A 15046-nucleotide genomic window follows, 5' to 3' on the forward strand; every position below is an offset into this window, starting at 1 on the left:
CTAAGAAAACACAAGTATACTTGATAAATCAACAGAGTGAGTTCCACTTCTAGAATGGTAGCTCAAGGAGCTCTGTGGACATGTTTTCTAGCAAAACAACCACAACTGGTAAAAAGTATTTTATTTTTTATTTATCTATTAAGATTTTATTTGCAAGAGCAGAAGGAAGGACAGAGGGGGAAATGGATTCCCTGCTGAGGGGGGAACCCAACTTGGAGCTCTGTCCCAAGACCCCAGGATCATGATCTGAGCTGAAGGCAGACACTTAACCAACTCAGCCACCCAGGTGCCCTGTAAAAAATATTTTAAAACACCCATTTAAAGTCTGAAAATTGTCCTAAGAGCATGCAGCAAATGAAGAAACATTTCTTCAAGAAAATTTATTCTCTGTAAGAACAGCAAAAGCTGGGGCGCCTGGGTGGCTCAGTGGGTTAAGCCTCTGCCTTCAGCTCAGGTCATGATCCCAGGGTCCTGGGATCAAGGCTTGCATTGGGCTCTTTGCTCAGCAGGGAGTCTGCTTCCCTTCCTTTCTCTCTGCCTGCCTCTCTGTCTACTTGTGATCTCTGTCAAATAAATAAATAAAATCTAAAAAAAAAAAAAAAAGCAAAAGGCTACAATAGATTCCTTAAAATGACCGGTTTTCACCTAGAAAGAGACCTGTAAAGAAATAGAAAAGAGGGACCCGTAGAGAGGGCAAAAAAAGCAGACAGGGAAAAATACTTGTAAGAGGGCCCAGATATTAGATAAAAGACTTCAAGGCAACCACCATATGTTCAAAAGACTGAAAGCATGCTTTAAAAGTAAAGGAAGCTGGGTTAGTATGAAATGCCAATTGAATATTACCCCCACCTTAAAAGACCACCAGAGACGTGAGTCAAAGCCAATCAGCAAGGGTCGTTTATTGCAGGTTCGAACCTGGACCTCTGCGGCGCTCGTTGCCGATAACGCCGAGAGGTCCAGAGCTGGGTTGGTGCAGGATTTTTATAGACCGATACAAACAAGTTTCGGGTGGGGCTGAGCTGATTGATTGATAGTTTGAACAGGCATACTTGGCGTCAGTGGATTGGGTCAGGGGACCCCACGCGAAAGCAGACAAAGCAATCTTACAGAAGCAGAACTGGCCGGTTAGCCCTCGCATGAGAGAAAAGCACTACCAGGATATTGAAGGCCTGGTTACTTATCAAGTAAAGACAATTGGGAGTCTCCTGGTGGAATGTTACATTCCTGCTATCAAGCATCCTTGTTAATGAGATTTAGGTTTAGAAGAAATTGAACTTTATTTACTTTTCCTTCTACCTCTGCCTCCTTCCGTTTTCATGGAGGGGAGGGTGACATTAGGGCTTGAGGAACTGAGTTCTGTGTCCCTGGAAATTGGGCTATTGATAAGGTAACTTCTTTGTTGTAAATCTCAAGGACATTTGCAAACCAAGGGAGACTCCTACCTTGCAGGACTGTGATCTCTGCAAGTTAACTATTTATCGTTTTATGGCAGTCAGGGGTGCCTGAGGAATGCTACACATATGGAGGGGAGCGGGTGAAGGGGGGTGGTGCAAGGCGCCAGCCTTTGCTTTGTCCTCAGCCAGCCTCCTGCTCCTTCAAGTAGTGCTTACCAAATAAAGAATAAAGAGAAACATTTTTTTTAAAGATTTTATTTATTTATTTGACAGAGAGAGAGAGGAGGGAGCAGGCTCCCCGCTGAGCAGAGAGCCCGATGCGGGACTCGATCCCAGGACCCCGAGATCATGACCTGAGCCGAAGGCAGTGGCTTAAACCACTGAGCCACCCAGGCACGTTACTTTAGGGTCTCTACAGTGCATTTGAACCAGTAGAAGAACCTGAACTTGGAGATTACACAATCTGAAGAGAGAAAAAATACTGAAGGAAAATTAACAGCCTCAGAAATGTGGATCGCATTAACTGCACCAACATACATTGAAGTACAAAGGAGAGTAAAGGAGTGATATATATGAATTCTAAATAAAGTATATATAACTATATAACCTATATATTAGATAGTGGCTTTAAGCTTGCCAAATTTGATGAAAATCATGAGTTTACACTCCCAAGAAGCTAACTTCAAGTAGCAAAATTAGTAGAGAGCCACATAGTAAAAAAAATACTGAAATTGACATAGTAAAAAATGCCGATGTACCCCTGGGGATAAAAATACATGTTTATCAAAAATAAAAAATTAAAAATTAAAAAAATAATAAAAAAAATAAAATGCCGAAATTGAAAGAAATGTGAGAAGTTCCCAAATACTTGCAAATTAAACTGCAACTTCTAAATAACCTATGAGTCAAATAAGAAATGTCAGAGAAAAGATGGAATAAGAGGGATGGGCTCTATATTGACCCATGTTGAGTCTGGGAGTAGGGGGGAAGGTAAGAGAAAGAGTCAGACTCCAGAGGTTTAAAAATTATTTGGTTTTCTGAGTTGTGGGACCCAAGAAAGGCTGCCTACGCTGTAACCTATATCTGGACCCAAAAATCTTTTTTCCCCAGTTGTATGAAGATATAATTGACATGTAATATTTAGAAGTTTAGGTATATTTAGAAGTTATCATAATAATATGATGCATGTATTGTGAAATGATTACCACGATAAGTTTAATAATATCACTACACAGTACACTTTTTTCTTATGATGAGAACTTTTAATATCTGCTCTGAGCAACTTTTAAATATACAATACACAACTGTTTACTATAATCATCATGTATATTACATTCCCAGAGCTTAAATATAACTGTAAGTTTATACCTTTTGACTACCTTCATTCAGTTCACCCAACCCCTGGATCCAAAATCCTGATTTAAAAGTACCTAGACTTAAAACTCTCTAGTCTTCTAGTTTCTGTTAGTGCATACCAGCCACCAAATTCCTAAAGCCAAGATACACTGTCTCCAATACTAAGCTCCTGCAAGGTTAGGGTGTTAGGTATAGAAGTTCTACTTTAGTACTCTGGGGGATAATTGGAAAAAATATTCTACTTGCTCTCCACTGAAATCCCAGAATGTTCACTCACATCGCCAAACCCTGAGTGTAGTTTATCCTCTCTTCTTTTGAGTTACTCGAAAATAAACAGCAGCTGATACCCTTCTTCATTAAACCCTACTAATGTACAGTGGATGAAGTAGTAATGTCCTTAGGTTGATATCGCAAGTTCCAGTAAATAAATCCAACAATTAGTCCATATTTTATGGAGTAGGAGAGTAACCCTGCCAAAGATGTGACTACTTAATTCATTTGGAAGATTTTCATTGAGAAGTCTTGATACCCCATCTGATTTGTGATTTATGGGCTAGTAATACCACCACTAATGGTGGGGCTCAGTTGTCTCTACTTCCTTTGGCAATACAAGACTGCTGCTCATGACTAATGTATGCCTTAAATCTAATGGTGGGGCTCAGTTGTCTCTACTTCCTTTGGCAATACAAGACTGCTGCTCATGACTAATGTATGCCTTAAATCACAATGGCCAAGGAAGACACAAGCAGCTAAACATATTGGTATAATTGACTCATTTATACATTAAGTGGTTATAACCACCATTTTTGTCTAAGTGCCTGCTCGAAAACATAGCTTAGTTATTTCAGAGTGCCTGGAGTCTGTATTCTTTTGTTATGACTCTGTCATGCTGGTGTTTCCAACATTTATTGCCTCATCCTGGGGTATAAGCAACAGTCTGACCTAATTGCTTCCCATCAAATAGCTCATGCCTTGTCCTACCGAGAACCCCCTGCCCAATTTCTCCACTGTCATTCCCTGAAAGATGTGTTGAATCAAACACACAGCCACCTACAAAGCAAAACAAGCACCTATTTACTAGAACTTAGCAAACAAAACCTAGAATCCAAACAAACCTACCTGGTCCTTATCCTTACCTCAGGATCTTGTTGAAAGATTTGCTCAGACTTTCCGGAAATGGTAAGAATCACGTATATGTGTGTATATATTCTTTTTTATAGTGGGTGTGCTTTCTTTGGTTTTACTGGAAGTGAATTTTAGGAGGATCAATCCATGAGACCTTCTCTGACACTTATCAAATCAAATGTTCTCTACTGAACATTCTTTTCCAGGAAGCTGCTGTGCAGTTTTCCAGCATGATTCCTACCAGGCTTTGGAAAGGCTATATTTAGAAGTAGTTACATCTGTTAGTTGTTAATTATAAATCTATAAATAGACTGAATCCTTATCTTTCTTCAAGAAGTGTACAAATTCTAGTCTTCTAACACCTACATAGATCTAATTAAGCAGTGCTTTATAGATGAAGTTGGATTTTGTTGTTGTTGTTGTTGTTTTTCTATCAAACTCTTGGCATATCCTTTTATTTAAACCCAAAGAGATGATCCTCAATACTCTAAGAATCTTTGAAATCTTTCCAGAATTTTGATTACTGGCAGGCAGTACTTTCCATAGTAGATAACTCTTTGACACTTCACGGGTGTATGAATCGCCCTTGCCTTAGGCTGCCCTTGTAGTTGCCACAGCTTTAAATGGATTATTTTTGTTTGCCATTTTTTCACTTTTATCTCCATACTGCTGTAGTTGTTGGTAATGTAACTGTCTTGCTTTTATTTTTTATTTTATTTTATTTTATATTTTTCACATACAGTGGGACTCAGTCTCACCACCCTGAGATCAAGACGTGAGCTGAGATCAAGAGTCAGATGCCAGAGTCACCTGGATGGCTCATTGGGTTAAACATCTACTTTTGGCTCAGGTCATAATCCCAGGGCCCTGGGATCCAGCCCCGTGTCAAGCTCCCTGCTCAAGAAGAAGTCTGCTTCTCCCTGTCCCTCTGACCTGCTCCCCTGTTTATGTTCTCTGTCTCTCTCATTTTCTCGTTCAAATAAATAAGATCTTAAAAAAAAAAAAAGACACCTAACCGACTGATTGTCTTGCTGTTAGATTCTGTTTTCTTAGTATATGGCTCATCAAGGGAGACTGAGGGTCTGTCTATGCCACTTCTTTCCACTATTTTTAAACCTTTGAGGTGGAAGGGCTTCCTGATTAGCAGATAGTTTCTTCTGAACAGTAGTGAAAACAATATTGGTTTGCACTTTTACAAGCCTGGAATGCCCTTTCTGCTCTCGGTGTTTACAACGCTGGCATACCTCACCTACTATTTTGTGAATACTGTTGAACTTATGAAATCTACGTGCTTGCTCTCTTTACTGATATAACCCATATAAAGATTCTGAACTTTGAGAGCATATTCTTTGTGACGCATAAGGGGCTAAAGATTAGAAGAGTGCCCATGGTGCTATGGTTCCTTGGTAGTGTATGCAGCCTATTGATTGTATGGGTTCCCCTAAGGGACCTTGGAGACAGCCCTTTCCAGTGGGCGTTCATGTCTGACCTCATGCTATCTCTAAGCTAGCATGCAGACAGGTCTGAGGAGTGCTTTGGAAAGCACAGTGGCCAGGGTCCATGTTGGACAAGTCATCATGTCCATCTGTACCAAGCTGCAGAACAAGGAGTACGTAATTGAGGCCCTACGTAGGACCAAGTGCAAGCTCCCTGCTGCCAGAAGATTCACATTTCTAAGAAGTGAGGTTTGACTTAAGTTTAATGTGGATGAAATTGAAGATATGGTTGCTGAAGAAAAAGCAGCTCATCAGAAGGCTATGGAGTCAAATGTATCCCTAATCATGGCCCCTTAGATGAATGGTGGGCTCATAGTCACGAGAACCTGGGCACTGCCTATCAGTGAATCCTATTTCCTGTCAAAAAAAAAAAAAGACTAGAAGAGTAAAATGTTTTTCTTCCTGTCAGCTAAAAGATAAGTGTTTACTAAACTTTAACTGGTTATGATTACTAAAGAAATTGATACACTTAAAAACTGGTATAACATCATGAGTTTCATCTTATTATTTCTGGCATATTTTCACACTACCCAAGTTAATAGTTTCTTATTAGTTCTCCTAAAACTAACTTTTAAAAATTAAATACTTTTAGCCATAATTTAAATAACATAAGTTAAATCACTAGTTTGATGTTCTGGTTATGTTTGTTTTAAAATTTTCCCAATTCACATTAAATTAGTCATGCAAGTATTACAATTAAAAGGTGCTTGACCATGTAATCAGCTGAAGTCATTCTGTGTAATACCAGTAGTATGTGCATCAGACATTACAAAAGACAGACAAACTGTTGGATGGTCTACTGACTAATGAAAGATCCCAAAGATAATATTTTGGCTTTTCCATTTTTCCCATTTTACAAAGCATTTTTTCTCAGAGATTTTAAAAGCACATATTATTTGATTTAGTAATGTTTATGGCTAACATGACATAGTTGGAAGATATCCACGAATGAGTCTGAATTTTTGCTAAATAAAGTATTTTTTATAAAAGCATACATATAATTATGTAAGTATGTGTTTTATAAATAAAATAGTTTAATTACAGTAGAATAAGACTAAATAGTACATACTTTAAGGTTAGCTAATTCTTGGATAACTTTTGTCATTACCTTGAAGGATTTACTTATTTGTTTGCTTAGACAGTTTTATTTTTCATTCTAGGGAATGGGTTTCCTGGTACTGCACAAGGAATTGAATGATGTGGGGGTCATTAGTGGTGAAAAATTATCTTTTGACAACACTTTTGACTTGGAATCACCCCCTCTTGATGATAAATCCAAAAAATGTCAACACTCATTTGACACAGGGTTTTAGTTGCCAAAGGGTTTGTACCAGAGGGTACTATGCAGAAGTTTGGATCTTAATTGGGGCAATGTATTATGAACGGGAACCCCTCATGTGATGGCTCATTATTTAGACAAGCTTTGGTAGTTTAGTGATAAGTATTTTTATCTTACTAAAATTTCAAAGAAATGTGTTATCAATCATATTTCCAATGAAGAGAGTTGCTAAGCAACTTGATTTTTCATGAAGGTCTAAATGACATTCAGCTTCAATAAATGTTTGACCCGATTTGCCTCCCCTTTTTTTATCTGTAAGAGCAGAGGACTGTTCATGCATAAGAAAATAGAAGATTGCAATGTATCCTAGTTGAATTATATTTTGCTGTAATAATTTGGATCTCTTGTTCTTATATTTGAACATGTATTGTTGAAATTCAGACCCCACATATCAGATCATAAGCATTAACCTAATGACGATAAGAATTAGCGTTTTTTTCCCCTAAGATTTATTTATTCATTTGAGAGAAGAGAGAGATGGGGGTAGGGTGGTAAAGGAGCAGAGGGAGAGAGAATCCCAAGCAGACTCCAGCTTCCAAAAGGAGCCCAACGTGGCCCCCATCTCACAACCCTGAGTTCACAACCTGAACTGAAACCAAGAGTCAGATGCTCAACTGACTGCGCCACCCAGGGGCCCCCGGCATTAGAATTCTTTTCTTTTCTTTTTAAAGATTTTATTTATTTGACAGAGAGATCACAAATAGGCAGAGAGGCAGGCAGAGAGAGGGGGAAGCAGGCTCCCTGCCAAGCAGAGAGCAGACTCAGAGTTCCATCCCAGGACTCTGGGATCATGACCTGAGCCAAAGGCAGAGGCTTTAAACCCACTGAGCCACCCAGGTGCCCCTGCATTAGAATTCTTAACTCTTAGAACTCTTCAAGGAAGAGGCCACTATTTCTCTGCTTCTTTTAATGTCATCCCAGATTTTTAATATATGTGCTTTTTCTGTAAACTGACTTGATGGTGTAGTAGGATAGAATACAAGTCACCATATAAAATTTAAATTCTAATGTATGCAAATTATATTTTTATGTAAGTTTGTGTAATTTGCATTTCCTGTTTCTACTTATAATGCACAAACTTGTGAAAACAACCTCTTTGGGGCACCTGGGTGGCTCAGTGGTTTAAAGCCTCTGCCTTCGACTCAGGTCATGATCCTAGGGTCCTGGGATCCAGCCCCACATCAGGCTCTCTGCTCAGCAGGGAACCTGCTTCCTCCTCTCTCTCTGCCTGCCTCTCTGCCTGCTTATGATCTCTGTCAAATAAATAAATAAAATCTTTAGGGGAAAAAAAAAAAGAAAAGAAAACAACCTCTTTATTTATTATATTGTTGCACCATGCAAGTTTTGGTGGGCAAAGAATAATGTTCTTTATCATAATGAGAAGATGAATAATCCTTGAAATGTATTTCTTAACTAAGTTTGTTGTTTTTTGGTAGTACTGTTTTGCTTGTTTATTTTACCTAGAAAGTATAGAAGATAGATGTTTGTGTGTTGCAAGGTTTGGACAGGAAAAACAAAAACCTAAATTGTTTTCTTACTAACTTAGAAAAGATAATGCAAGGGAGTAATAAAGCTAATGAGGTAGCTTTTGATGGAAGTTTGTTAGCTCAAAGGAGACCTGAAATTGGGAAATTCTAACCAATCCTGACCACTCATGCATTTAAAAACTGGTATGTCATCATCAGCGACCTAAATAAAATTTGGTTGGGGTGCCTGGCTGGGTTGGTTGGAAGAACATGTGACTCTTGATCTGGGGGTTGTGAGTTCAAGCCCTACATTAGGGGTAGAGATCACTTAAAAATAAAATCTTTTAAAAAAATAACCAAAAAAAAGCCTTTTAAAAAATGCACAATTGTGTCATAACATGATAATTAAATATTTAAGAAAATCCAACCAAACTTTTTAAAATTTAGTTTTAAGATTTTTTTATTTTTAAATAATCTCTATACCCAATGTGGGGCTTGAACTCACAACCCAAGATCAAGAGTTGTATGCTCTACCAACTGAGCCAGCCAGGCACCCTTCTTAATGATTATTTGTATTTTGATTTTTTAACTTCATGTTTCTTAAACAATTTCATTAACAGAAATTTCCGAAAAGATTCAACAGTATATTTTTTAAAGATTTTATTTATTTATTTGACACAGAGAGAGAGAGCACAAGCAAGGGGAGCTGCAGACAGAAGGAGAGGGAGAAGCAGGCTCCCCGTTGAACAGGGACCCTGATGTGGGGCTCGATCCCAGGGCCCTGAAATCATGACCTGAGCCGAAGGAAGACACTAAATTGACTGAGCCACTCAGGTGCCCCAAGATTCAATAATATTAAGAAGACTTTTGTGTTATCAGCCCCTGATCTTTAGTTGTTTTTAGGGGAAAAGATAATTTCCTTTTTTTTCATGTTGTTATTCAGTATTTCTCAAAGAATGACCATGGGTATGAGAATTACCTGAAACTGAAAATTGCAGATCTAAGTCAAATTCTTATATCAAATGCTGATTTCATCTCCGAGGTTTGGGTTCAAGAGTTTGCATTTTTAACAAATACCAAAAATGATTTTTCTCAGTAAAATTTGGGAACCAGTGGTGTAAGTGGTTTTTAGCTTCTCCAACAGACATGAAATTTTGAAGACTAAATGAAATGATGGCTAATTTGTGAATATTTTCTAGTTGAATCCCAGCTACTTTAAACAAGTGAAAAATCTATCGTGAAAAATACAAAAACACTGCAAAATAAATTTCAAGTGACCTATTAGCATCATTAACAGTATAATTGCTTTAAAGAAAACCATTAAAAACTGAAATTTAAAAAATCTATTTTCAAAATTACCAAAATAGCTTTTATAAAGTAATACTACATGCTATGGAATGAATTGTGTCACCCCCAAATTCATGTTAAAGTGTGATGGTGTTTGAGGAGGGAGCCTTTGGAAGGTATTAGGTTTAGAAGAAGTCTTGAGAGTAGGGCCCTCATGATGGTATTAGTGTCCTTATAATAGACACTGGGAGCTTACTCACTCTTTTTGTCTCTGTCTTGTGAGGACAAGGAAAGAAAGTCTGTAAGCCAAGAATAGAGCTCTCACTAGGACTTGACCATGCTGGCACCCTGAACTTGGACTTCGGGCCTCTAGAACTGTGAGAAAAACTATGGTATTTTTGTTATGACAGCCTTACCCAACTAAGGCACAACATAAATGTAAACTTTTTTTTAATAATAATAATTTTATCAATTCCTGTCCAAGCATGTATAGAATGTTGTCTTCAAATTAAAAATAGTTTTTATTAATCAATAAAATTTTATTAATAAAATTCATCAATAAAATTTTATTAATAAAATTAATTTGCAAATCTTGTCACTGATTTTGCTAATGACAAATCACACAGGAAAAACCACTTTCAGATCAATTGTTTGACTTTTTTTAGCTGAATATTTCATGTTTTATTTCAGATTTTTAATTTCAAGTTTTGCTTATAGAGTTCTTTAATTCAATTGAAGACTATTTGGTTATTAGAAAGTTCTATGAATAGGAAACAAATGTATTATAACGGTTTAGTTTTACTTGTGAATGCTGATGTCTTAACATTTCATTCAGTCACCTATTTTTGCTAGTTTGTTGTTACTTTAAGTAAAATCTTGCATGAAGCTTTCTTAATTTTGTCATATAGAATTCCCACATTTACTATATTCCAAGTGTCGTGAAAACAATTCATTTAAAATTTAGACCTGATTCTCAGAAGTTTGTAATCAAGACAAAATACTTTTTTTTTTTTTTTTTTAACTCAGATCTGTGTGCCATCTCATTTATCAAAAATGGCTTGGGGTATCACTGAAGTACAAAAACCTACAAGTGCCTAATAGTCTAAATAACACAGAATAATCTGTTTTCAATAAGGCATTAAGGACGCCTCTAAATGCAGGCGATCTGGGGGTCTAGCTGAGTCTAGCAGTTCACAACCTCTCCCGTGACACTTCCAGTTCCTCTACCTACAAAGTTAAGGCCTTAGGAATAATTGCTGATTAGGACAAAACCATCCCAAACCTGAAAAGATGATCTATGGAATAAATCCCTGCACTTAGTCCCAGTCACTGAAATGTTTGCAAAAGATTCTAAAGCTCGAAAAGAGCGCTCAGCAGGTAACACCCGAAGACGGTCAGCGACCCAGATCTGATCTCCCGCGGCTCTACAAACGGAGCTCAGAAACCGATGGCCACTGCGCATAGTGTTTTTCTGCCCCAGAGATGTCCTTGCTTTCTCCCGCTGCAGCTGCAGGAGGTCATCCTTCCTCGTGGCAGCTCACGAGCAGCAGGGAGGCGAGTGTGAAACACACTCACCGACGCTTCCCCTCCTCCCAGCTCGCTCCTCCTTCCCAAGGAAAAATGCGTTTCCAGGCAACGGCGGGCCGCGGCGTCACTTCCTGCCATTTAAACTCGGGTCCCCACCCCTCGCGGCCCCTTCTCTCAGCTTCCACTCCCCCTCCCCTCGGCCGTGGGCTTCATTCACGCTTCCCAGGGCTTGGGGAGGGGGCGGAGGCCGGCGCGCCCAGCCTCCTCGAGACCAGTGGGCGCCGCGCGCGCACCTGTTGTTGCAGGAGCCCGCGCCCCTTGGCTCTGCTCTTGGCCGCCGGCGGCTGGAGCGGCCGCAGGAGAGCCGGCGCGGCAGGTGGCCGCGGGCGGGGGCGGACGAGCCGCTGGGCGCGGGGGCCGCACCGCCGCGGCGTGGGGACGCGATGGCGGCGGCGGAGCCCGCGAGCTCGGGCCAGCAGGCGCCGCAGGGGCAGGGCCAGGGCCAGCGGCCGCCGTCGCAGCCTTCCCAGGCGCAGCCTCCGCAGCAGCCACCGCTGCCTCAGCTCGGGGGCGGCGGGGGCGGTAGCAGCAGGCACGAGAAGAGCCTGGGGCTGCTCACCACCAAGTTCGTGTCGCTGCTGCAGGAGGCCAAGGACGGCGTCCTGGATCTCAAAGCGGTGAGCGCGGGAGGCGGGGATGGGGGCGGACTTCGTTGCCCGAGGCCCCCGAAGAACCCCACCCCCTTGAAGCGTGGGTCGGGCGGCGTGGCGTGGACGCGCCTCGCGGGGACCGGACGACCCCAGAGCTAGGGCCATGTGGCCGGTGCCCAGGCCCAGGACTTCGGGATGGGGGAGGGACGAGGGACCAGGATGGCCCCGATCGGCCGCACAACCAATAGGGCCCGGCGCCGCGCCGGGCTCACGACAAAGAGCCTAGGACTTGGAGCGCGCCCGCGTGGCTTCTGGCGCAGAAACCCGAGGGCGACCGAGGGTCCTTGCTGCTTCGCGTCCACCTGTGGCAGTGGCGCAGGAGGTCCCGGGGCACCTTGCCTGGAGACACCTGGGGATCGATTTTGCTGTTAGGAATGATGGTTTTAATAGGCTATTCTAGTTGAGAGCGTGTTCCCCTGGTTCGAAACAAAACAAAAAAACCCCGATGTTGCCACCGCTTCCGGATGAAACGGAAAAAAAAGTGAACTTTACACACTCATTTCCCAATGAAATAATAATAGTAATAAAAACCCGCTCCCCTGCACAATTCTTTTCATCATCATGACGGGTGGGAGGGTGATATATGATTTTTGATTTAATATGGTATCTGATAGAGATTTCTAAAAGAGAGATTTGCCATCACACAGAAAGGGTGTTTCAGAACTTTGACTCAAGAAGCGCTTAGTAAACTGTTTTATGAGAAAGTGTGCTTCGTCTTTTACTACAGTTTTCAAACAACAACATGCATCAAAACTGTTCAGTTAAACAAAATGACTTACACGTTCCAGGCAGGATTTGGAAGGATTCCCCACAACAGGAGAATGTGATTACTTGAATTAAAATTCAATCAGTGCACCAAGTTTAAGTAAGAAACAAAGCTTTAAGAACAAAAAAAAATTTTTTTTAAAGATTTTATCTACTTATTTGGCAGAGACAGCAGGAAAGGGAACACAAGCAGGGGGAGTGACAGAGGGAGAAGCAGGCTTGCCGCCCAGCAGGAAGCCCATTGAGGGGCTTGATCTTGGGACCCTGAAATCACAACCTGAGTGGAAGGCAAATGCTTAACTGACTGAGCTACCCAGGCACCCACAAATAAAAATTACTGAGGAGTCGTTAATTGCCGCAGACCCCTCTGAGGCATTTCCCGGAAATCAGATTTTACACTGTTGATTGGTCCCAGCACCCACCGGAGTGCCAGAGGGACCCCCTTACCCATCTTTGAGAGTGTGACCAAGATCTTTAAGGTTGTGCCTAGAGCAAGGGAAACAGCATCTGAGCTGGAGAGCATTCTGTAGTACTCCCTGAAGGTAGAGAGGAAGCCCCTCCCCACTTGAAGGTTTCTACTATAGGCCCTCCTCTGAGTGTAGCCCAGGGACTGCTGTTTGACTTTGAGTGCCCTTTCCTTACCCTAAGCACAGTAGGTGTTCATTAAGTGATTACTGAGTTGAATTATCTGAATTCAAATGAGGCATGATGTGTGCATTTTGCATATTGGCAAGTAGTTTCCACTGTCTTCTTTTTTATTTCTGGAACCCCCCCCTCAACTCTAGAAATTCCTTTTTCTTTCTACAGCCTTTTCCTCCCTCGCTTCCTTCCTTTCTTCCTCCCGAAAGTGCTTTATAGAATATATAAAGTATTTAGATTGTCAAGAACTAAAATGGATTCAGTTTAAAGAATTTCGTAGGAAGTCGTGAAGTCATCAACGAAAGCCAGAGAGGTTACAAAACATGGCTTGCAAACTGCTGTTCAAAATCTAGATACTGAGTTGTATCCTGAACTTACCATGGAAATGTACTGTGGTTTCAGTGAAGGGAATCAGGGAAGTTTTGGGTTGTCCAGATACCGCTGAACTTGGGCTTTAATTTTGAGGGCTTCTTTCTCAGCTCACCAGGGAATATGATGGAACTTCGCCTTACTTGCCTTTAAATTCTTTGTCTTTCTCCTGTTTCATCTACAGCCATGTAAGTGTTCTCCAGAAGTCACAGAGAAAGTGAGTAGGAAGTGGAGTTTAATTTATCGTAATAGCACTGTTTCATTCATCCTGGAACTTTCCTAAAAGTTTCAGAGATTTCTGCAGTAACATTATGTCTCTTTATATTGATAATTTTTTTTATTCCTAAAGAGCACTGTGTCATTCTGTTTCACACATATATGAAAAAAATACATATTTATTTACATATACTTTTCATTTATTTACATACATGTATAAAATCTTACAGTGAGATCTTTCCATGGTGTTTCTTTTTTTTTTTTTTTTAAAGATTTTATTTATTTATCTGACAGACAGAGATCACAAGTAGGCAGAGAGACAGGCAGAGAGAGAGAGAGGGAAGCAGGCTCCCTGCTGAGCAGAGAGCCCGAAGTGGGACTCGATCCCAGGACCCTGAGATCATGACCTGAGCCGAAGGCAGTGGCTTAACCCACTGAGCCACCCAGGCACCCTCCATGGTGTTTCTTATTGTGAACCATGACATCTACTACTGAAAAATAAGAACATTAACACTGTGTCTTAGTGATGCATTTCTTCTTCATAATATACCTGAGAAAATTGCTTAATAAATCAAATAAATTCTAATAAAGCTGTTCGAGTATACTTTAACAATTAGGAGGGATTAAAAACACCTTGAAAGTGGCTTTTGAAACATATAATCTCTCCCTCCAATTCCCACACTATTAGGGTTTTATTTACAAAAATGGGGTGCAGTAGTTACATTTTTTTCTTCCATTGAGATGACACATTATCCCTTACTCCTCTCAATTTATGCTGCTAATAACTAGCATTTATTGAGAGTTTGTTCCAGACTTTTCACATATGTTAACTAATTTTATCATCTTAACAACTTGGAAATTTGGCCCTAACATCCCTATTTCACAGATCAGAAAATTGATACATTGAGTAACTTGCCCAGTGTCACACAGTAGAAAGTGATTTGAAAGTAGACCATTTTTCTATTGTGTATGCTTTACTGCCTTTTAGTATTCCTTAGGAAAACCAAAACTTCTCATTTAAGTTTTTCATCTGTATAAGAACGTGGAATGTTTCTTCTAAAGAAAAAAACATGATTATTTTTATTCCTCTACCCATGGCAGAAGAGAGAGGTATTAAGCTCTTTTTTTTTTTAAGATTTTATTTATTTATTTGAGAGAGAGAGAAAGAGAGAGCACACACATGCACACAGCAGAGGAAGGGGCAGAGGGAGAGGGAGAGAGAGAATCCCAAGCAGACTTCATGCTAAGCATAGAACCCAATTTGGGACTCAGTCTCACGACCCTGAGATCATGACCTGAGCTGAAATCAAGTCAGAAGTCCAACCTACTGAGCCACCGAGGTGCTCTGAACTCCTCC

The 15046-nt window shown here is 40.6% G+C and overlaps 1 protein-coding gene and 1 pseudogene across 2 annotated transcripts in view; both read left to right on the forward strand.

Moving 5' to 3' along the window:
- Nucleotides 1-5213: 5213 nt before the first annotated feature.
- Nucleotides 5214-5338, forward strand: LOC116575608 (annotated as a pseudogene).
- A 5777-nt stretch (nucleotides 5339-11115) lies between these two features.
- E2F5 (E2F transcription factor 5) overlaps nucleotides 11116-15046 on the forward strand; it is a 29031-nt gene continuing 25100 nt past the window's right edge. For both annotated transcript variants that reach the window (XM_032316359.1, XM_032316360.1), the window contains exon 1: nucleotides 11116-11667. In XM_032316359.1, coding sequence (XP_032172250.1) covers nucleotides 11434-11667 — 234 coding nt within the window. In that variant the 5' untranslated portion in view covers nucleotides 11116-11433. The remainder of the gene's footprint in view (nucleotides 11668-15046) is intronic.

This window comes from Mustela erminea, chromosome 16, assembly GCF_009829155.1.
Source record: "Mustela erminea isolate mMusErm1 chromosome 16, mMusErm1.Pri, whole genome shotgun sequence".
Lineage (NCBI taxonomy): Eukaryota > Metazoa > Chordata > Mammalia > Carnivora > Mustelidae > Mustela > Mustela erminea.